The sequence below is a fragment of the Dreissena polymorpha genome, chromosome 3 (assembly GCF_020536995.1).
Source record: "Dreissena polymorpha isolate Duluth1 chromosome 3, UMN_Dpol_1.0, whole genome shotgun sequence".
Classification (NCBI taxonomy): domain Eukaryota; kingdom Metazoa; phylum Mollusca; class Bivalvia; order Myida; family Dreissenidae; genus Dreissena; species Dreissena polymorpha.
Window position 1 is genome coordinate 130,314,249 of NC_068357.1, and position 24,736 is coordinate 130,338,984.

Here is a 24,736-nt window from a genome sequence, read left to right on the forward strand (position 1 = left end):
GACGTTGCCCTTAGACGTGGCTTGCCCTTGTACTCTCTGGCACTTGCTCTCCGTACCGGACTTGGGTTTGCTGGCATGTTCCCTCCCTTTCTTTAGTGCCCATTCCGGATAGTGGCACTTCTTCAAGGCCTGGCTGACATGCTGCATATTATTATCCGGTTCTTCTGAAATTATTGATTTAGCTCTGCCAAAAAGAGTTCTTACTACTGACAGTTTGTGTTGATTCGGATTGTGGGAGTTGTGTAGCTCATATTCGGCTCCATATAGTGTCAGGCGGCTGGACTCGTTTAAGTACAATTGGTGCATGTTCGGAAAAAGTATTTAATTGAAACGGAAATTTAAAAAGAACTCAAAATTTTCAATGACTTTGTTGTAAATTGTCGAGTTTCGCTACAGAGTATTTTCATTTTAATGGAATGATCATATAAATGAATCTGTTACTACTTGCGTAGAGATTGGACAGTTGGTAAATTAAACACAAGTTTTAATTCGATAATGAATGTTACTCCTCACATAATGTCCAGACAAGCGTCAACTGGAATTTGTTCCTTGCAGTTTAATGATGATTCTGCTTCAATTTTATTTATCCACGTGCTACGAATGTTTTAACCATCTACTGGCAATGTATTATGCCTACATATGGCCTGCTTTTCTTAATAGAGTGTATTATTTTTTAAACTAAGCATCATCGCAATATAGACCAAACTGAAAATATGATCTGTCGAATATTACTTGATTTGATAAGGTATTTCCTACTTACGTATCATTTAGTCAGCTTACCTGGACACAACGTGCTCCTGGTCACACAGGTGAGCGTTTGATGTCATCTTGTCTGTCATCACTATTTGCCTTACCAACACTCTAGACGCCACATTTATTTGCTGATCTTAATGAAACTTGGTCAGAATTTTTTTCCCAATTATATCTTGGGCGAGTTCGAAACTGGGTCACGCTAGGTCAAAACTAGGACGCTTAAATTAAAGAAAAAGCGTGATGCAACTCTATAACGCACATTTAAAGTACAAACGTCATAAAACTTAATCAGAACATTTGTTCTAATGATAGCTCGGTTGAGTTCGACATTGTTACGGTCCGTTGAAAATAACTAGTCGCGGGGGATTGCGGCAGTTTTGCTTAATTTGGTATATTAAAACCTTACTAACACTCTAGAGGATGTTGGTTCACATTGATGATGATGGCGATACCAGTAATTGATTCAATAACATTAACAAGTCAAATATCTTATTATACTGCAAAATTAAATTAATTATCGCCATTACTTTATTTATATCTTTATTTTTTGCAGAAAATCACATAGTAAAAGAAGCAGAATTGTTAGTTATCAATCTTATTGGACCTGTCATTTACCTATCCTATACTCTGTCAAATTCAATTATACCTGTGCTTGCATTGTTACAGTACAATAGTGTTGATTGATGCCTTCTGAAATGGCCATGTGATGATTGTGTAACAGACTGGGTACTCACATATAAGACATTTGACATGATGTCATATAGACACCTTTTAAAAGAAAGTTATCAGCTTGCATATCATTTTGGCATACAGTTTATTGATGAGGTCCGATGCAGTCATTCCGTGCGTCAACCTTTAACATTTGCCATAACTTTTGCAATATTGAAGATAGCAACTTTATATTTGGAATCGTGTGTATCTCATGGAGCTTCACATTTTGAGTAATGAAATGTCAAGGTCATCCTTCAAGGTCAAAGGTCAAATATATGGGTCGAAATCACTAAACGTTAACATTTACCATATTGTTTGCAATATTGAACATAGAAGCTTGATATTTGGCATGCATGTGTATCTCGTGGAACTGCACATTTTGAGTGGTGAAAGGTCAAGTTCATCCTTCAAGGTCAAATATATGGGTCAAAATCGCTAATTTACTACACACTATAACTTCGTTACGACTTCTCAAATGCATTTATTGTCATTAATCAATTGCGAACTATGAACATTTTAATTCATCCAAACTATACATAACATCTTAATTGTTGTCATTAATCATATATTTAAAATGTGAAATATGTTTCAAAATAAATAATTAACTCAAAATATTTGTGTTGATCCATGGAAACTATCACAATAAATAAGTCACATTTAAAATAAGTCAATATAACACCACACATCTTTTTATTGTTGTCCTTTACTGGAGCTCAAAGGTCCCTTAAAGGGATCTTTATCTTGACGTCCATCAGTGAAGCTCTATGGTCACTGGCAGTCATCTGCTCAGTACTGTCGTACTTGGTCACAAATGTGGTTGAAGTTCCTAAAAGTATAATAACATTCACTTCTATGGCTTTAGCGTAATAAAAAATGATATTGAAAGTATTTCTGGTATTAATAAGCATCCCTTTGCTACTGATGCAACGACCGAATATGCTACTTCTACTATTACTGCTGATACTATTGATTCTAAATGGGGGGACATAGTATTACTCAAGTTACTGACACTATTTCTGCAGGGCTCAACAATAACTTCTAAATCAACTTGTCCAGTTGGACTTATGACTTTAAATTTTACTTGTTTTTGATTTTAAAGTTTATTGACCTGACCTTTAAAAGTAACCTTAGTAAGTTTTCCGTAATTTAACAACATATAAATTGCCATTATATATAGCAAACAAGATGAGTGTCTAATAATGTTGTTCTTAATCATTCAGTATTAAAAACAAAAACCAATGATGAAAATGACAGACCTTGTACAATATCAATGTATTTTGTTTTAGATCACAAAAATGTTACAATTGGGTGAATTGGTTGATGGACATTTATAGCATTCATGTATAAAGAAACAAAACTGGCTAGAAACTTCCAAATGAGCAAGAGGGCCATGGGTCCTTAGGAGCTCACCTGGGACCCAAAGAAACTAGACTATTCTGAACAAGAGATGTGTTTGTTAGAAACACAATGCCCCCTACTGCGCCGCTTTGAAGACATATCTTTGACCTTGAAGGATGACCTTGACCTTTCACCACTCAAAGTGTGCAGCTCCATGAGATACACATGCATGCCAACTATCAAGTTGCTATCTTCAATATTGCAAAAGTTATGGGCAATGTTAAAAGTTTTCGGACAGACGCACAGACTGAAAGACAGACGGACTGACGGACAGATCAACTGCTATATGCCACCCTACCGGAGGCAAAAAAAGTGCGAGATGATTCATGAAAATTGGACCAAACGAAAAAAGTGATTAGAGTATTAAATTTTTTTTTACCTAGGTACCTTGATTTTTTGCTCATATGACCCAGTTTCAATCATAGACAAAATTTCATCGGTAACAATGTTCTAACCAAGTTGCATGAAGATTGGCTCATTAATGTGGTTAATAAAGCATCAACAAGTTTTTACGCTAGCAATATAAGGAAAAATGCCCTGCCCCCCCCCCCTTCCCCCTGCTGCGGCCATGTTTTTAATGGGACCGTCAACCACAAACGACGAAAAAAAAGAGCTGTAAAAAACAGTGTTTTTTACAATTATTAGTTTATATTGATTAAAATACCATGACTGGTATATTACATTACTTGAAAAAAGTTTATATTTTCACTATACTCAGTAATAAAATTTCCAAATGTGAAATCAAAAGTACATTGCGAAAATAGGTGACATAACCATATACACACAGAAAAACGCAAGTAGATTGATAATTTTATATATAAAAAATACATATACAATTCACTACGCATGCACAATTTGCATTCCTGGGTTTACCACGTGACGATGATGACTAATCTACTTGCGTTATTTATAGTTAACTGGTAGTTACATGGTACCTGTACCCAGTAACATTTTATTACCGAATATACAGTCGGGGATCTTGCCAGATTAGGAAAGTTGGGGAATTCCCTTTTTACTTGCCCGATCGGGAAATATTGATTGAAAAATTGCCCGATCAGGCAAGAAAACAACCATTTTTCATATACCTTGGCAAAACGTGTCCGGGCATCACTCAACTCATCCAAGGAACAACTTAAATAACTGAATCCAATCTTAAAACAATTATCTTAAATTTGACTGCAGCCATTTTTTTTAGATGTCGTTCGTCAGATATTCAAGCCCAAAGTTGAGCAACTTTTAGCATTTATCAACATTTTCCGCACTTGCCTGTTTTGAACACAAACTTGCCAGAAAGAGCAAGTCTGATAAGAGATAGATTTAGTAATTACTACGATATTGCATTATGTACACATCATGTATATTTTAGATCATATATTGTTTTTCAATAACCTGATATACGCTTTAACAAAAATATTAAAAATTGTTTTCGATATTGACCGTTAAACATGTAAAGGCATAAAGCTTTAAACAAGCCGTCGTTCAAGCAGTGGAATAGTTACTTCACAATATGCTTTGTTCCAGCCCGCAAGATATTAAGGTCAGTAACAGAATTCGTTATATAAACGTAATCGCGATTACTTAGTTAACTTGAAGTTTCTTTTGACTAGAAAGATATTAAATGAAGATATTCGGCGATATATTATTGTGGATTGTCAATCATAGATTCTCAATGTGTTTTCAACAAATGCATGATAAGTACCAGTTTTTATTAATTTAATTAGAAATATGCCATTATATAGAGATAAATTAATAAACCATGCCCGCGATGATTGAAGATACATTTATTATCGAATTAAATAACAATGTCCGACAAACCACTACAACAGAATCAAATGATAATGCAAAGATAATTAGATTATGTGAAACTTTGACTTAAAATGCGAGATGGATGTTTGATGTGTTGAATGTGTACGCGCGTCGTCAAAAAGGCAGTTCCTTTCTTTCACAATAGCTAATTCCATCGTTATTTGCCTGTATGGTAAGCTGATCGCCATCTACAATGTTTCAATGTAAATTTCCAGAACATGGTGAGAAGTTGAACTCAAGATGAGCACAAGCTCAGCAAGCTCCGAGGTCTAACAATGATTCATGTTTGTGCTGCCAACCATACTTAAACTGCGTCATGCGATAATGGCGCTTATGCGTACCTCCAGCCTAGCTTGCAGAACCTCGCAGTCTTGTCAGGAGGTACGCTGTTCCCTATAAAGTCACACAATAGTTCGTTCTCTCATTCGCAGACAGAGACTAGACTGCATGGGTGTGCAGGCCGGTCTAAAGCGAGACTTGACTCGTATGACATAAGACCTAAGTTCGCATAACGTGCGTCAATAGACAATTTCCTTCCGCGAACCTTTATAAGCAACGCACGTGGGTTTTTTTTATTAAGGGTTTTCGTATTAAGCATGTGTTATAACTCAGAACTGTATGGTCTTGATTACACCTAGCCGTATGATTTATTGCAGAATTACACGAATATTGTTAAATTTAGCATTTACTATGATAAACATCTATCTATCTTGGCTTTATAACCTGTCCAACAAATACATGTGGTAATTGGTTTTTCAACGTCTGTTAGAAGCCGCATTTATCAAATTTTTATTCAACTTATTGAGAATCCTTATCGTAACAATATTTACGCCAAGCTCGAATTAGAGTCAGGTTTGACTGAAAATTAAACTCACCATTTCATAAAAAAGCATAGCCAACTAAGTGTCTTGAAACAATGCCCCTCGGGTTAACTCTTTTAAAACTTGTATCAACTCTGAAGCAATCTATATGACTTAATCTTGGTGCAACTTGGTCAGAAAGATTCAATTGACAATACCTTAGCCGAATCGAATTTAGGTCATGTTTCTCCGAAAATAAGGTCACCATTTCCAAAGAGGAAATGTAAAAGCCAAATGGCCCACATTTTATTAAGCCCAAATCCCATACAGATGCCGTATCAACTCGGATCATATCGGGAATTATCTGGCATGTAAATCGTGAAGCCGCCGTAATGTAAAGAACAAGCCGCCGTGTAACTCCGTGTTGATCCGTGTAGGTCTTTAGACGTCCGGGAAATGTCATTGGCACTCTGGGAGGCCAACATGTCAGTTTTGGGAAGTTCAAAACCGCCGTGTTGATTCGTGACGATCCGGGAAGATAGCAGCAATCCAGATGATCCGTGTAGCTGTCGTAGAGGGTCCGGGGACAACCGTATTTATGCATTGGTTGTCCGTGTGCGTCCTTTACAGTACGGTACAACTTTAGATCCCTGTCTTTCAAGGATCGTGACGGCAGTTGTACGCTTGTCCCCTGTGCTATCGACGCCGCAACCTGTGCGATGAGATGCCGACTGAAGACAAGCTGATGCTGATGAGATGCCAGTTTTTACTGCAAAAAGCTCAGGTTGAATACAGTATCCTGATTGCCGTGTAGATGCCGTGTTGGTCCATGTTTGACCGGGTTTCTGCCGTGTAGGTCCGTAGCTCTAACGTGAATGTCCGGGACAGTCCTTGTGGGCGCCGTGTTGATGGCGTGTTTTCGTCAGGGTGATGGTCTTCGATAGTCCTCGATGACAACTTCAATCCGAATCGTATAATCATAAAATAACAATGATGTGCTATTATGTTTTCTGTAATTCCATCATTTTATCTTTTTGATTTGAAATCACATTTATTTAAACCATTGTGCCAAATGATAACCGCTGTTACAAAACACGACTTTCAAAATTCAATCAATTGTAAGAGCGATTTTATTAATTGTACACCTATCGAAGCTTCCAAATATGCTTGACAAACACAAAATCAGAAATACGTTTTTGATTTCTTCGATATGATATAAAAAATTTATTTATCTGTTAAAATAAAAACCCTCCACGTCCGAATTAAAATTCAGAGAGTCTAGCTTAAACTAGTGTTTTTCGTCACAGAATTAAAGTCACATAAGCTGCGTCATTAATTGCCATTAATCAGTTGAATGAAAATAAAAGTACGGAAAGCTTGTTCTGTAATATTTTTTAGAGAAGGAACACATTGGTATGATATGTAATATAAACGATAACACACGGCAGAGCTGGGCCGGAGGTCTATAATCGGCTCTAGCCGCAAAATGGCCCTCGAGACGTTATGTCAGCAGCGGGCCGATTATAGACGTGCGGCCCTGGCTCTGCCGTGTGCTATTGTCCAGGTATAATGTTATTTAACAACAAAGTTGTGAAAGCGGTAGATTAAATACGGAAATTTCATGTAGGGTATGATATGAATGCTATGTCAATTAAGTGTATATTAAGTGGTTACAGTTTAGTTTTTCACAAAACTCACAAGATAATGTATGTTAAAATGAATTCTATTGGTGAAGTTAAATTATTTGTTTTTAAAATTACATGTTTTTACTGTTCATAAATCGATGCAGTTAAGTTCACGTCAAATATTTTGCACCTTCAAGTATAAATTTGCATGCATAACAACTTAATTGCGACTGAGAAAGTCAACTGTGATTGAAAAAAAACACTGTACATCAGAGAAGCGTTAAATTGAAAGCCATATCGTCGTTATTGTTCATTGTATATCGATAAATTGTGGTATTGTTTAAACGATAAAACAACGATTATATTAAATTAACTATATACTTTATTGTGTTTTGCACAATATTCATTTCCCAAAGCCTCTGAATTGTTATCATCTGTTTTAATAAGGAACAATAACAACAGGAAATTCAAATTCAAAACGGGCAAGTGATTAAATAATGCAGGGACCTATACAAACAAAGGGATGAGACACTCACTGAACCGAAGAACAAGCTATCGCGTTGTTACGCAAAAGGGAACGAGACTTGCGACCCAACGAGACTTCGCGCTTCGAGGCAAATTTTAACAGCCGCCATTTTGACAAAGCGAGACCGTGACAAAGCAATCGAGAAATAATAAGAGTACAAATTAACCAAGTGTTGCCAACACAGAAGTATTCATTGCAAAGGTTTGTTGAGTTTGATACATCTTATTGTTTCATTTGTTTTCGACTATGCTTTGTATTTACTTATAAAACAACGGTGGGTATTTTCACCAAATCATGCGTATCATTGTTTACACTTCCATAATCCGAGAAACGTGTGTCGTGGCTTTTTTCAAAAGGCTTGGTCAAATAAAGCTCTATACTATTGTTTTTTGTATTCTTACAAACGTTACATTTCAACGCATTGTGTGATGCTAATTTTATTTGTATTGTTAGCAAATTCATGATTTTAAATGAGCACAAAGGCAATACAATTTAAGTCATTTTTTAATTTTTACCACTATCAGTTTCATCAACATATGTCGTGGCTCTTTTTGAAAGGCTCAGTCAATACTAGCCCTATATTAATCTTATGGGTATCTTTACAAACATTACATTTTAACGCATTGAGTGATGCTAATTTTATTTGTATTATTTACAAATTCATGATTTTGAATGAGCACAAAGGCAATACAATTTTAGTCATTTTTTTATATTTTACCACTTTCAGTTTCATCAACATATGCCGTGGCTATTTTTGAAAGGCTCAGTCAATACTAGCCCTATATTAATCTTATGGGTATCTTTACAAACATTACATTTCAACGCATTGAGTGATGCTAATTTTATTTGTATTATTTGCAGAGGCATAATTTTGTATTAGCTCAAAGATTATACAACTTTAGTCATTTTTTATTTTGTAATCACTATCAGTTTGATCAACATATGTCGTGGCTCTTTTTGAAAGGCTCAGTCAATACTAGCCCTATATTAATCTTATTGGTATCTTTACAAACATACATTTCAACGTATTGAGTGATGCTAATTTTATTTGTATTATTTGCAAATTCATGATTTTGAATTAGCACAAAAGCAATACAATTTTAGTCATTTTTTTATTTTTTTACCACTATCAGTTTCATCAACATATGTCGTGGCTCTTTTTTGAAAGGCTCAGTCAATACTAGCCCTATATATATCATGTTGGTGTCTTTACAAACGTTGCATTTCAATGCATTGTGTGGTGCAAATTTAATTTGCATTATTTGCAAAGGCATAATTTTGTGTTAGCTCAAAGATAATACCATTTTAGTCATTTTTTTTATTTTGTAATCACTATCAGTTTGATCAACATATGTCGTGGCTCTTTTCGAAAGGCTCAGTCAATACTAGCCCTATATTAATCTTATGGGTATCTTTACAAACATTACATTTCAACGCATTGTGTGATGCTAATTTTATTTGTATTATTTGCAAAGGCATAATTTTGTATTAGCCCCAAGATGATATAATTTCAGTTATTTTTCAATTTTTTTAGTTAAACGTGTTATCAACATATGTTGAGGCTTTTTTCAATAGACTCCATCAATAGTAGCACTATTTTGATCATGTTGGTATTTTTGCAAATGTTACACTTCAATAAACTGTGTGGTGCACATTTTATTTACATGAATTGCAAAGGCATAATTTTGTATTAGCTCAGAGATTATACAATTTTAGTCATTTTTTTTTTTAACCAGTCTCGGTTTTGAATGTGTATGTCAATGCTCTTTTCAAAAGGCTCGGTCAATAATTGACCTATGATAATCATGTTGGTATCTTTAGATATGTGACACTTCAATGCATTGTGTGTTTCACATTTAATTTGCATTATTTACTAACTCATAACTTTGTATAAGCTAAAGGACAATACACATGTATAACTTTAGTCATTTTTTAATTGTTAGACCGCTTTCAGTTTTGTATACATATGTCATTGCTTTTTGAGTAAGGGCCAAGGCTCTGTAAATACTAGCCCTATATTATTCATGTTGGTATCGTAACCCTTTCAGCGCTGGAATCAAACTTTAAAGGCCTTTGCAAACTGTTTGGACCCAGATGAGACGCCACAGAACGTGGCGTCTCATCAGGATTCAAACTGTTTGCTATTCTGAAAGTATTCTGTGAAAAAAATCTAAGAAAATGCTAATTTTAGAAATTCAGCAGACAACACTTTAGCAGACGACAAATTTCCCAGCATGCTAAGGATTAGCAAATTGTACACTTCAGTGCATTGTGTGGTGTACATTTAATTTGCATTATTTGCAAAGTTCTTGATTTGTATAAGCTCAATGATGATACAATATTAGTCCTTAATCAATTATTTAAAAAAAACAATTGAGATTAACATTTGTCTCCGCTTTTTCTTAGGGATTGATCAATACAAGCTCTATTATTGTTTGTGTTTGTACCAATGTTACATTTCAATGAAATGTATGGTGCATATTTTAAATGCATTTTTTGAAAAAAAAAATTGATGTCTGCATAGGAAATCCTGAGGTGGAATTTTCAATGATATTTGCTAAGAAGAGATTTCATTTCAACAAAAAATGTCATAAAAGTGGAAAGTGTCGTCCTTATTAGCCTGTGCGGACTGCACAGGCTAATCTGGGACGACACTTTACGCACATGCATTATGCCAAGTTTTCTCAAAACACGAGACATATAATCGTTCTCATTCACAGAATGTTTGGCCATTTTTTTTTAAATATAAATTTAAAAACTATTATTCTAGAAAAAAAATAGAAAAATTGCAAAGGTCATATTTCTTTATCATTGGAGAAAACATTTATTCTGAGATATTTTCAAGAGTTTGTTTCCACATTGTTAATGCTTCTATTAAGAATTTCTGAAATGTGTAGATAATTGTTATTCAATTAATGCAAAAAATCGGAATTCTTACATAAATATTTCAATTAATTTTATTAATATGTTGATACAACTAAGTACATTTTTATGTCCATCTGTCTGGTCGTCTGAAATTCCGTCACACTTTGCGTTTAGGTTTTGCGTTAACGTTTCGAAAAATGTGGAAAAAGGTGGCATAGTCTATTAGTCTTCCTATGGTGGCAAGCCATGTTTTCAATAAATGATGGTGACTGTGTAAACATTTTATTAACTGATTTTTAGAATATGTTTTGTTTTATGCTTTTAGAATGCCTAGAAAACGCAAAAGAGGATCCCTTACGGTGAAACGCAAGTACCACTACATAACATCTGAACAGCCAAAGGAAGAAAACCATGTTGCCAGTGAACCCCTGGTGAACATTAAAGCTACAACAGATTCTTCTACCCAGTCAGAAAGTGAAAATGTGCAGTTCACAAGTGATCATAGTTATGCTATTGATGAAGACTCCACATATGAGCTTGACTCCTTCCAGGAGACAAACAATGATAAGCCTGAAGCTGATGTGATGGAATGTAGTTCAGGGCTTCTAGAAATGGAGGTGGAGACGACAACCTTCTCAGACTTTGCTGTGGAACTTAAACTGCAAAATTTTTCATCTCAGTTCGTTGTAAAGGAATTAGAGCAATCAATTCAAATGTTACAGTTGTACGCAAATGACAGTCTGACAGCAATCAAGTTATCGGTTGAAATTAAGAGTGATTTTACGTGCTCTGTCTATGTGCATCGGAAATGCATTCCGAGATCTCACCAAATATGGACTGGACTGCCACAACATATCAATCGCGTTGCTTATGTTCTGGTGTTATAGGAAAGACTGTTAAAATTTGATGTCTGCATAGGAAATCCTGAGGTGGAATTTTCAATTATTTTTTTTCCGCATAGATAGTCGATGTAGGGATATAGATAAATGAAATTAACTAGTTTATATAGATGGAGTTATTAATTTTACTTATAGATTTCTCTCTAAATAAAATGATTGTACTTTATATACTCTAAGGAACCATGTACTTTATATACTCTAAGGAACCATATCGCTATACATAAACTATAGTTTTGCTTTAGTATAGGTTGTCAACACAGGGATTTTACTTATACTTAACTACAATTAAGTGTAGCATAGGTAGAGGTATATCATACAGCTTTTACATTGTCAGTATTACTCAATTCTATATTTCTAAAAAAAATTTACGAATGAAAAAACAATGCAAGTATATACTTTATGCAGTTATATGCAGGGATCATATTTTTTTCTTATATGTGTCCTAATTTTATATTAATGTATGTAATTCTTGTTTTAAAAAAGTCATTTAATAATTATATTTTTCACTTATGAACTTTGGTACAGACAGGTCACTATGTATTAACAATATTAACATTCTCACGAAAACATGTTTATTCCTTATATTGTAAAAGGAACTTTTTCGAAGTGATGCATGATTTGTATTTACTTCAAAAGCATGCTGTTATTGTAAATGTAATGTAAATGACGATTAGCTTAACATGCTTAAGTCAGAATAAACTTTTATGTTCTATTAACTGCATTTAAATCTTTGTCCATAATTTTGTTAAAACCATTCTACAACACGTTTTATATTCATTTCTTTGAAAATAATTAAAGGAATAAAACACTAAACTCCTTTGTACACACTATTTAGTAGTAACTGTAAATGCCTGATTCAATTGTCTCATCATTATTACACCGTATCATGTGTCCACTGTTTTGGATATCTTACTTGCATGTGCGAGGATTTGATTTATTAATGTTGTTTTATATATTGATTGTTCGAGATATATATGATAATAAAACGAATAAAACATGAGTATATATATATATATATATATATATATATATATATATATATATATATATATAGAACTACTAAAACACGAAAACCTTTCTTGAATTTTGTTTGGTTTGTACGCAAAATGCAGAACTAAAAAAATGCATCCAATATTTATTACCTCGTAAATTCTGTTTAATGTTTTTTTATGACATGACCTCGAAATCCTGATACACTTTTATACTCCGCACCACAAACAGGACAAATATAGCACAGCTCTTTCGTGCTTGCTTGCGATTTATTGTTTGCCTCATCATCAGTATAATAACCTTATACCAAATCTAAATCTATGTCGTCATCCCATGAAAGGAAATTTTTATGTTTAGAAGACATTTTCAGTAAATTCCATGAATTCCAACGTTCACTATGACTTAAGGGAGTCCCAATAAATATTAAAATGACATTCGAAAATTTGCTGCGTCGGAGGTTAAAAGAACAATTATACATTTTGAGTTGTTTGCACTTAACATGTCTTGATACTGTTGCTATTTTAAACAAAACATGGTAACATTTTAATTCTATTAAAAGACCGGTCTTTTTTACATGCACATACGTGCGATAAACAACGGCAATTTAACCCTGGCGAAACAACCGGCAATTAATATTCATCAAAGAGTCCGATAATTGGGTGCCCATTTGACATACTGCGTAATAATAAGACTAATTAATGATTGATTTTGAGATCAACAACGCAACAATTAAACGAATAGGTACTTGTTTATTTAACATAATATAATTTGAATCCGAAAAAACGTAACGCGTTAAATAAGCGAAATCCCTCGCAATCGATATCGTGTTTGTATAGGTCCCTGAATAATGTAACCTCGACGACTTGCTCCTTCTGGCAAGTTTGTGTTCAAAACGGGCAAGTGCGGAAAATGTTGATAGATGCTTAAAGTTGCTCAACTTTGGGATTGAATATCTGACGAACAACGACATTTAAAAAAAATCGCTACGGTCAAATTTAAGATAATTGTTTTAAGATTGGATTCAGTCATTTAAGTTGTTCCTTGGATGAGTTGTGTGATGCCCGGACACGTTTTGCCAAGGTATATGAAAATGGTTGTTTTCTTGCCTGATCGGGCAATTTTTCAATCAATATTTCCCGATCGGACAAGTAAAAAGGGGATTCCCCAACTTTCCCGATCGGGCAAGATCCCCGACTGATATATGAAAATATGAAAACTTAACAACTTTTTTCAAGAAATGTAATATACCAGTCGTGATATTTTAATCAATATAAACTAATAATTGTAAAAAAATACGGTATTTTAGAACTTTTCTTTTACTTCGTTTGTGGTTCCCTTTAATCAAACAAGAAAAATATTCACACTATACCAAGGGGTCATTAAAACAAGTGTTCTAACTTAGTTTCATTTAGATTGAACTCAAAATGTTACTTCTAGAGTTTCAACAATATAAGGAAAAATGCCCTGCCCCCTGGCAGCTATGTTTTTCGGCAAACCATAAATGGTTTCAAACTTGAGTTATCATTACAAAAATGTCCTGACCAAGTTTCATAAAGATTGGACAATAAATCTGACTTCTAGAGTGTTAACAAGGTTCTACTATACATGTAGTCATATAAGGAAAACGGCCACGCCCCCTTGCGGCCATGTTTTTCAATCCAAACGAACCATTTTAAAACTCATCCATAATATTATTTGAACACATGTATATTCTGACCATGTTTCATGAAAATTGGACTTACAATGTGACTTCTAGAGTGTTAACAAGGTTTAATTATATCCATAAAAGGAAAAATGAACCACCCACCCTGGCAGCCATGTTTGGATTTTTTTTCGAACTAATCTAAATATTACTACAACTGAATTTCATTTAGGCGCACACACAAGCACACCCGGAGATTGTTGAGCTTATGTGTGTCAACTGATAACAATGTAAAAAAAATCGATGTTAATAAACCACAAGCAAGAATAACGTAGTTACATATAATAAACTGACTGCAACAGTTTTGTTAAGTTAACTATACAATGTATCACCGTTGTTAATAGTATGGTATAATATGTCAAAGGATATATTAATGGAATTCTTAGTTCTTTGTTGTTGTTATGTAAATATCAAGTTTTGTTAATTAATTCCATCTTATGTACATTTCAAAAACTAATTTTAGCGGAAACAAAGATCTTAATTTGTAAACTTGTCCCGCACAATCACTGCTTCAATAGCTGGTACTGTTACAACTGCTACAAATGCTCCTTCGAAAATTGCTTCAGATGGTCTTCATAGAAAGGACATACTAGTACATATTATTACTTAAGCTATTGACCTTAACTCAATGGCTGCTAATGCTGTTTACACTCAGATCTACTCCTACTCTACTGATACAATGCAATTCCTGCAAAAGCCTCTTCTGAAACTACAACTATTCTGAAAATACAACTACAACTGTTGTTTACTTTGCTGCTTCAACTGGAACTACAACTACAACTGTTGTTTCGTTTGTTTCTTCTACTGCTTCTACTGGCACAACAACCACAACCTCAACTGTTGATGCCTTTGCTGCTGCTACTGGAACTACAACCACAACTGCTACTGCTTTATTTGTGCAACAATTGTTGCTACTTGAAGAACAGCAACAACTGCTACTATTGTTGCTTTTCTGCTACAGCTGCCATTGCCACCGATTCTCAAGCAATACTTCTTCAACCTCTGATTATTAAACAATCAATTGCAATTTTATATAGTGAAAATTCACTATTTCTTACTGTCAGATGAAAAACTACAAGACTTAAAGCAAGACTGTCATACTTGGCATGTTGAGGCTTGTTTCTCTGTGTCCTACACTTGTAACCCCAGTAGCAATCCTCACGATTCTTGGCAGAGTCTGAAACATTATCCCAATGAATGCTGGGAAATTTGTCTTCTGCTAAAATGTCGTCTGCTGAATTTGTAAAATAAGCATTTTCGTCAATTTTTTTCAAAGAATACTATCAGAATAGCAAACAGTTTGGATCCTGATGAGACGCCACGTTTTGTGCCTTCAAAATTCGGTTCCCGCACTGAAAGGGTTATAGCATTGAACCATTCTACATTTATGTTAATAATAATAATATATGTTGAATAAGAAATAGGCTTGATGGATTTATGTTTGTTTGTACAGCTATTCCTTAAAGAAATCTTGCCCATTTTACATATTGACAGTATTACATGTTTACTTTTGGGACACACTGGATTGGTTTATTATTTTAAAGCTGTCCCAAGACAGTGCTGTAAGCTATTTTACACTTTGATAGCATAATTTACATTTTCTGTCAGCTGACCTAATGACAAACGTTTGAAATTTAGCATCTGTGGTGGTAATAAAGTATATGTAAATTTAATGAAAAACAATCAGAAGTTAAACAATAAACATAACCCTGTAAAGAAATTATGTTTTACAATTTTTACCAACTGATGTAGGTGAATTTAATTAATTTGCAACCAAGCAAGGTTTCCTTCAGGCCAATATGGAGTGTCGCTACCAAGATCCATATTCTACCAGAGAAGATCTTGGTCAGGGAATACCTTAATTAGCAGCCCTTCATGAAAAAAGGGAAACACTGATTAACTGTGACAGAGGATCCAAATCTTAACAAGAGTGCTATATTCTTAAGTACACAATAATCAATTAGAATTGTAGATCAGTGTTATGGAACTTGGTCAGTGACGTAACAGAATGACCCCTTACATACGTGAGACGTTTCAACTGAATTTCTGTAATAGAAACAGTAATATGTAGGTGTTACACATTTACCTTACCCAGAGCATTATACAGATGGCAACCCAGACACCAAGATTTGGATGATTAGTATAGCTCTGACTATTTGATGAATAGTCCAGCTAAAATCATATTTGGTTTGATGTCACATTGAAATACATACAAACTAGCAAAGTTGTTGAATTGAAATCCCAAACCAAATAAAGTTTGTTTATGGACAGGTGCAAATCTCTGATTTATGGTTTAGTCCTAACGAATATTTAAGTGGAGGGTAATTGTTTTTATGATTTGCAATTCTCCTCATTGATATCTATACGCCCATAGCGTATCTAAGATATAGCCCTAAAAAGTTACACAATACAAAAACAACAATGGGCAATAATTCTAATTTAAGAAAGTGTAGGGTTATCATTCTTGTGCATGGCACTTCTCCTCATTGATATGAAGTTTCATGTCGATATCTTATATAGATTTTGAGATATAGCCAAGAAAAGTTTTGTGACAGACAGACAGATTTCTCGAATGACAGACTGACGGGTGGACATTCTATATCCCTCCGCCTTTGGCAGGGGATAATTTGCTTCTAATTATTACAATTTCATACACAGTATACACAATTTTAATCCTTTAGGTACCTTATAAACATGATATTGTAGAAATCATAAACATATTTTATACTTTTATAAAAAGCATACTGATTATGACCATACAAGTATGATGCAACCATTTACTTTATTGAGTTGTGTTTCATAAAATGATTCAAACTTCACAATTCATGTTACCAGGTAGATCTTCCTTTTTGATCGATTTCCGGTATTGCAATGCAAGCTGTTTGAATGAGGCTAGACCGCAGGCATAGCACACTGCAGTCTCTGTCCTGAACTGGTGGGTGCCTTGAGCTGTGATGCACAAAATAACTTTTGAACTAGATTTGTTGACAGCAAGATAAAAAGTATGAACTAGTTATATGATTTGTCAACAGCAAAAATACAAATTCACGAGTAATATAAAATGTTGAAAAAAAGAAAAAACTTATGAACTATTTTTATTATAACTTGCCAGCAAGAAAGAACTTTAAAACTTGCCATATGAAATGTTGACAGCTAGATAGAAATTATATGCTAGTAATATGTTTTTGTTGAAAGCAACAAATAACCAATAGAGCTTATGAATTTGTTATTTGATATGTTGACATCAAGAAAAGAACTTATGAACTAGTTACATTATTTGTTTACAACAAGAAAGAACTTATGAACTAGTCTAGTTATATTATATGATAACAAAATGAAAAACTTATGAATAATTTAATTGATTTGTTGAAAGTAAGAAAGAAGTTATGAACTAACAAGAAAGAACTAATTTTTGTCATATTACTAATAATATGAAAATAGTGACAGCATATGAGTGTATGACAGCAAGAAATAACTTTTATCCCATCATCAGACGTGCATTGTCAAAATAAACCACTGTGGAATATATTTTCCTTTATTTCGGCAATTCTGAAATATAGCTGTCACGCGCGGCGGACTCTTATAGTCATATTACTCGGAATCAACTATAAAGTAATCATTTTAGTAAAATCGAATCAGATTCAACAAAACAAACAATTTGATACCAAGATGTAATATATTTTAAACACTAAATGCAACACAAACAGCGAAAAACATTGTTTACAAATATTAAGTGCGCGTACTCATGACGTCATTATTAACACGTCAAACGACAAAAGTCATATTCTTTCCCGCTAAAGCTGCAGTTTTTTAGTATTTTTTATTATTATTTCTTACAAATCCGGGACGTAGATGCATGATAAATAGAAAAACAGGTTAGTGACTGATCTTTTTGTAATATATTAGGCTCGGGACGAATAAAATTATAAAACAATGTTTGCTTAAAATAACTTTGGGATTTTCCGCGTACCATTAGTTCTATTTTCCTATTCTATTTTTAAAGAAATAATTGACGACTAAAAAAATTGATGGGATATATCGAATACTAGGTCGGTACCGAATAAAGCGAAGTTTATTTTTGCTCGGCCTGAAAATATGAACCACTCGCCAAGTCTCGTGGTTCAGATGTTCTAAGCCTTGCAAAATAAACTTCGCTTTATTCCGCAGAGACCTAGTATTCTCTATATGAACTATTTATATGATTTTTTTACAAAAAGAAAAAGGTCATCAACAAGTTATACGATACATTGACAGCGAGAAACAACTAGTCTAATGGACTTGTTATATGATTTGTTGACAGCAAGAAAGAACTTATAAACTAAGCATATGATTTGTTGACAGCAAGAAAGAACTTATAAACTAAGTATATGATTTGTTGACATTAAGAAAGAACTTATAAACTAAGCATATGATTGTTGACAGCTAGAAAAAAATTATAAACTAAGTATATGGTTTGTTGACAGCAAGAAAGAACTTATAAACTAAGCATATGATTGTTGACAGCAAGAAAAAACTTATAAACTAAGTATATGATTTGTTGCCAGCAAGAAAGAACTTATAACTTGTTATATGATTTGTTGCCAGCAAAAAAGAACATATAAACTAAGTATTTGATTTGTAGACAGCAAGAAAGAACTTATAAACTAAGTACCGGTATATGCTTTGTTGACAGCAAGAAAAATTCACATGCATCTTTTGCACACAACTATATTAATTTGAACTTTCCACGGACTTGTTCAATCTGATCCATGGTCTTTCGACCTACCAATAACCGTGAAGACACCGGCTTCTAGTTTCCGACAACACTCCTGTAGTACATCCTTTACTGATAGGCCTTTGGAGTCTATATAGTCCTGAAAAACAGATAGAACAAGAGTATTGCCAAGCAATATATGTCCCCTACCGGCTCCACCATTGTCAGAAATTTCCAACATTTTCAGATTTTTTTTTATTTGTTGCCATAGCAACCAAAATTTTTGACATAGGAACAAAATGAAATGAAGTGCATAATGCCCATATTGCCATCTATCCATGTTTCAAGTTTCATGAAAAAATATGAAGAATTCTTAAAGTTATCGCATGATCCAGAAAAGTGTGACAGACAGATAGACTCACAGACAGACTCACAGACGCACAGAGCGCAAACCATAAGTCCCCTCCGGTGAAACGGGTAGGGGACAATAATAAATTGATGGAAAGCATATATTATTTAATGTCAGTTACCTAGCAAAAGTTAATGTTATTACAGTTCTTTGGAGTATATTTGAAAATTATATTTTTTTATTTGTAAGAATCTGTTGATACATTCCTCAATCATGCCATCAAACATGTATTTTAAGCTAGTTTTTCTTCAATTCGAGATACTGTTTCACTAACAATATTGCCACACATATCATAATTGGTACATTTTTAGTACAAATTAACATTATTATTATTTAACAATAAAATATGAATACACAAAATGTCCATTAACACAATTGACAGTCCAGTAAAACTATTAGTACCCTGAATATATCTGATTCTACTTGGTTGTCCAGTATGAGGCCATTCAAGGCTTTCCTACCAAAGTTCATGTCTGAAACAAACAAATAATAACAACATCTGTACCAACACAATGTGCTCGTCTTTTTTTCAGCTTTGATGCACATTTCTGTCTGTAGCCTGACAACAAAAACATATTTGATTTTGAACATATGTTATTGTAATACAATACAAGTATGTAAAAGTTAAAAGAAGAAATGTGACCATGCGTAGAAACTGGATTTTCATCTTTTTTCCAATTAATTTAGTTGAATTTTATTACTTCTAAAACTATAAATGACGCGGCAGAGGCCGACACGTATCCCCTGGCCGCATGTTTGACCCAGGGGCGCCCCAGGGTTGGTAATGGGGCCATACATAGTTGAGATTGACCGTATTGTCATTAGAGAGGTTCAGTATCAATTTGAGGTAAATCAGTGTAGAAATGAAGAAATTATAGTAAAAGGCAATTTTGGGTGGGCGTGGCCAATGAGGGCAGGGCGCCCCGAGTCTGGTAATGGGGCCATGCATAGTTGAGATTGACTGTATTGTCATAAAAGAGGTTCAGTATCAATTTGAAGTGAATCAGTTTATAAATGAAGAAATTATAGTAAAAAGCAATTTTGGGTGGGCGTGGCCTATGTGGGCGGGGCGCCCCAGGGTTGGTAATGGGGCCATGCATAGTTGAGATTAAGTGTATTGTCATAAGAGAGGTTCAGTATAAATTTGAAGTGAATCGGTGTAGAAATGAAGAAATTATAGTAAAAGGCAATTTTGGGTGGGCGTGGCCTATGTGGGCGGGGCCCCAGGGTTGGTAATGGGACCATGTATAGCTGAGATTGACTGTATTGTCATAAGAGAGGTTCAGTATCAATTTGAAGTGAATCGGTGTAGAAATGAAGAAATTATAGTAAAAGGCAATTTTGGGTGGGCGTGGCGCCCCAGGGTTGGTTATGTGGACATGCATAGTTGAGATTTATCGTATTGTCATAAGAGAGGTTTAGTATCAATTTGAAGACAATCAGTGTAGAAATGAAGAAATTATAGTAAAATAACCTAAAACAAGAGATGTGTTCCTCAGAAACACAATGCTCCCGATTGTGCCGCTTTGAATTTATTTTTTCTTTTTTTTTTACCTTTGACCTTGACAAATGATCTTGAACTTCCACCACTCAAAATGTGCAGCTTCATGAGAACTCCTCTTTGAAAAAAAATGTTTTTTTGTTTTTTCTACCTTTGACCTTGAAGGATGACCTTGACCTTGAACTTCCAATACTCAAAATGTGCAGCTTCATGAGATACACATGCATGCCAAATATCAAGTTGCTATCTTCAATATTGCAAAAGTTATGGCCAACGTTAAAGTTTTTTTTCCGGATATATGGACAGACTGACATACTGACTGACATACTGATGGACAGTTCAACTGCTATATGCCACCCTACCAGGGGCATAAAAATGAGCGAAAATCTCTGACCCAACCCCCATAACTTTTGACCCAGGGGTCAGATCAAAATTCCGAATAGTGCACCATCGCACATATGCTCATAGCTACCAAGTGTGGAAGTTTCAAGGTTCTAGTGCTAATAGTGTAGGAGATAATAGTGGCCAGGACAGACGGACGGAAAGACAGACAGACGGCGGAGATAACCACAATATCCCCACGCTTTTCAAAAAGCGTGGGGATAACAAGGTATGCATCAAGGTATGAGGTTGATTAGCACACACACAATTGCCATAATCACATATGAACGCCAAAACCAATATTTGGCGGACTAGTTTAGCCATGACTATTTGGTTAAGAATTGAGCTCAAACAAGTTGAGCATAAAACAATAGAAATGAGACAGACTATCAAATTCATTTTCAAACCAAATTTAGGAGAAACAAGACTATTGCCAAGCAATATATGTCCCCTACCGGCTCCACCATTGTCAGATTTTTTTTTATTTGTTGCCATAGCAACCAGATTTTTTGACGTAGGAAGAAAATGAAATGACCTGCATAATGTCCATATTGCCATCTATCCATGTTTCAAGTTTCATGAAAAAATATTAAGAACTTTTAAGAGTTATTGCAGGATCCAGAAAAGTGTGCAGGATCCACCATTTTCAGCAGTATTTCTAGTTTATTTGTTGCCATAGCAACCAGAATTCTTGACGTAGGAACAAAATGAAAGGAAGTGCATAATCTCCATGTTGTCATCTTTCCATGTTTCAAGTTTCATGAAAAAATATGAAGAACTTTTAAAGTTATAGCAGGATCCAGAAAAGTGTGACAGACTGACGGACAGATGGACACACAGAGCGCAAACCGTAAGTCCCCTCCGGTGAAACCAGTAGGGGACAATAACACACGCCTCTATAATAAACATGCAATCTGTATGTGTTATGAAGTCATGGGCCAAAGAAACCTTAACAAGAGTTCCGCGGTCGCAGACATATGCTCCCCAAACAAGGCTCTAAAATAGTGACCCAAATTTCAATAGGGGTAATCTACTGTCCAAGGCCATTGCACATGTAAAGTATCGAGCCAATCCTTAAATTTATTGACGAGTTATTGATCACAAACAATTTGTATACTTATTGAGACAGTGATCTTGACCTTTGACCTAGTGACCCCAATTTTAATAGGGGTCATATAATGTCCAAGGCCAATGCACATGGGAAGTATCAAGCCAATCGGTCAATTTGTTGATGAGTTATTCATCAGAAACGATTTTCCCACTCATCCTGACAGTGACCATGAACTTTGATCTAGTGGCCCAATTTCAATAGGGGTCATCTACTGTCCAATGCCATTAAACATGGAAAGTATCAAGCCAATCGCTCGATTTGTTGACGAGTTATTGATCGGACACAATTTTCACACTTATTGTGACAGTGACCTTGACCTTTTACCTAGTGACAATAAATTTATCAGGGGTCATCTGCTGTCCACGGCCAATGCACATGTGAAGTATGAAGCCAATCGGTCAATTTGTTCATCAGTTATTGATCAGAAACGATTTTCACACTTGTGACAGCGACCTTGACCTTTGACCAAGTGATCCCAATTTCAATAGGGGTCATCTACTGTCCAAGGCCAATGCACATGTGAAGTATCAAGCCAATCATCAATTTGTTGGTGTGTTATTGATTGGAAACAATTTTCATACTTATTGTGACAGTGACCTTGACTTTTAACCTAGTAACCCCAATTTCAATATGGGTCATCTACTGTCCAAGACCTATGCACATGTGAAGTATCAAGCCAATCGGTCAATTCATTGATGAGTCATTGATCGGAAACGATTTTCACACTTATTGTGACAATTACCTTGACCTTTGACCTAGTGACACCAATTTCAATACGGGTCATCTACTGTCCAAGGCCAGTGCACATATTAAGTATCAAGCCAATCCATCAATTTGTTGACGAGTTATTGATCAGAAACGAACTGGTCTACCAACAGACACACAGACCGACATCCAGCAAAGCAATATAACCCCACTTCTTCGAAGGGGGGCATAATAATATTTAGGTAAAAATACAATATCACATTGGAAAAGAATTATATGACTAAATGGGAGCTAGTAATTTGGGTGTGAATTTTAACATCATAAACTGAGGTCTGACATAATGTTTTAAATCACTGTGTACCCAGGGTGCTTCTCTCAGTACTGACCTCTGAACACATTAAGGCATCCCAAGCAGTCCTGCTTTCTACATCCCCAGTATGCGTGGCAGTAGGCGCGGTAACACATGGCACCTGTATACACATGGAATGAGGGAGGCATTGAGAAGAAACAATTGGGGTGAAAGAAACTCTTTTCTGGTAATGAATGATAAAGTTGATTTAACCAAATAAAACCTTAAATTTTAAAGTTTTTCTAATTTCTTAATAATCCTTTTTTATGGTTTTTGGAACATTAACCAATAAAATACCAACAAATCTTACTAGAGCTTTGTCACAAACATGACTAGTACCCCCACAAAGCTTCAGCAGTTATGTTAAAGTGGAAATAAATCAGGAATGGGTAGGCACTGTTGTCTGTCATATCTACACTTAATGGTGCATTTCAAATTAATCACTACAGAAATGTGAAAAATAGTTGGTTCCAAAAATTTATAACATTTTATGCAGTATGACTGACCTCAAGACAGATTGACTCTAAAATAACTACCTCTAAAACTTTATTTGCGGGCTTAAATGTTCTCAACAGTATTTGATATCATCAATAATGATGAATAATATATAGTTTATTTTAAGTAATATGTATTTAGGTAAGTTTTAGTTTGATGTAAAATATGTTCATGATAAAAACCAACTCCAGCCCCATGCTAACATTGCTGTGGTCGTTTCTCCACGCCCAGGTGGGGCCAGTGCACCCTGAAGTCAGGCATGGGTTGCAGGCAGCACTGGCACAGCACGTGGTTCTGGTTGATAGGGCACACATGAGCTGGGGGGTCAGGACACTGCTTGACATCGGCATTGATTGCCTTACCATCACCTGATGTACAACATGCAATCATGAGTAACCATGAGCTTAAATTCAAATAACATGATTTCGGATTTTGAACTCTTAGTTACATACATTTACCGTTAATAATAAAGTAATACAACACACACTGGTGCAGAAAACCATTTTTTTAATAGTTTATTGTGGGCTTTAATAAATGTGTTAAGTTGTATTAAGATTTCCTCAAATTTTAAAACAAGAGGGCAAAGATGGCCCTAGTTCGCTCACCTGAGAGGAGTTGGTTCATTTAATCTTTACCTAATGTCAAACTTGACCTAGATATTGACCAGACAAACATCCTGGTCAAGTTTCATCATTATTGAACCAAAACTCTGGCATAAGGAGTGTTTCTGTTTTTGTAAGATTTGAAATGGTGACCTATATTTTGAGTTGACCCCCCCTTACCAAACATCAAACTTGGCTTACAAGGATTTTGTATAATATAATAAAAATTTGGACAATCTAAGGGCAATAATTATGGCATTAATTATGTGATTTTGCTCATTATCAAACTTGACTGAGATCTTTCAGCAACTTTGATAAAGAATGCTTGAGAAATGTGAATGCTAGAGTGTTTACAAACCAAATGTGGACGGACAGACAGAGGACAAAGACCAATCCTAAAACCTCACCTGCGTAA

The 24,736-nt window shown here is 34.8% G+C and overlaps 1 protein-coding gene across 5 annotated transcripts in view; it reads right to left on the bottom strand.

The window, feature by feature from the left end:
- Window positions 1–1,929: 1,929 nt before the first annotated feature.
- The window catches only part of LOC127871452 (E3 ubiquitin-protein ligase CHFR-like), a 51,824-nt gene continuing 29,017 nt past the window's right edge, over window positions 1,930–24,736 (bottom strand). For 3 of the 5 annotated variants that reach the window (XM_052414397.1, XM_052414394.1, XM_052414396.1), the window contains exons 14-20: window positions 23,923–24,087; window positions 23,262–23,345; window positions 19,580–19,650; window positions 18,841–18,928; window positions 16,908–17,024; window positions 15,177–15,252; window positions 1,930–2,290 (exon numbers count right to left, since the gene is read on the bottom strand). In XM_052414397.1, coding sequence (XP_052270357.1) covers window positions 2,251–2,290; window positions 15,177–15,252; window positions 16,908–17,024; window positions 18,841–18,928; window positions 19,580–19,650; window positions 23,262–23,345; window positions 23,923–24,087 — 641 coding nt within the window. In that variant the 3' untranslated portion in view covers window positions 1,930–2,250. Of the gene's footprint in view, window positions 2,291–15,176; window positions 15,253–16,907; window positions 17,025–18,726; window positions 18,929–19,579; window positions 19,651–23,261; window positions 23,346–23,922; window positions 24,088–24,736 lie in introns of those variants that run through there. The other 2 variants (XM_052414395.1, XR_008045344.1) reach the window with 2 other exon arrangements.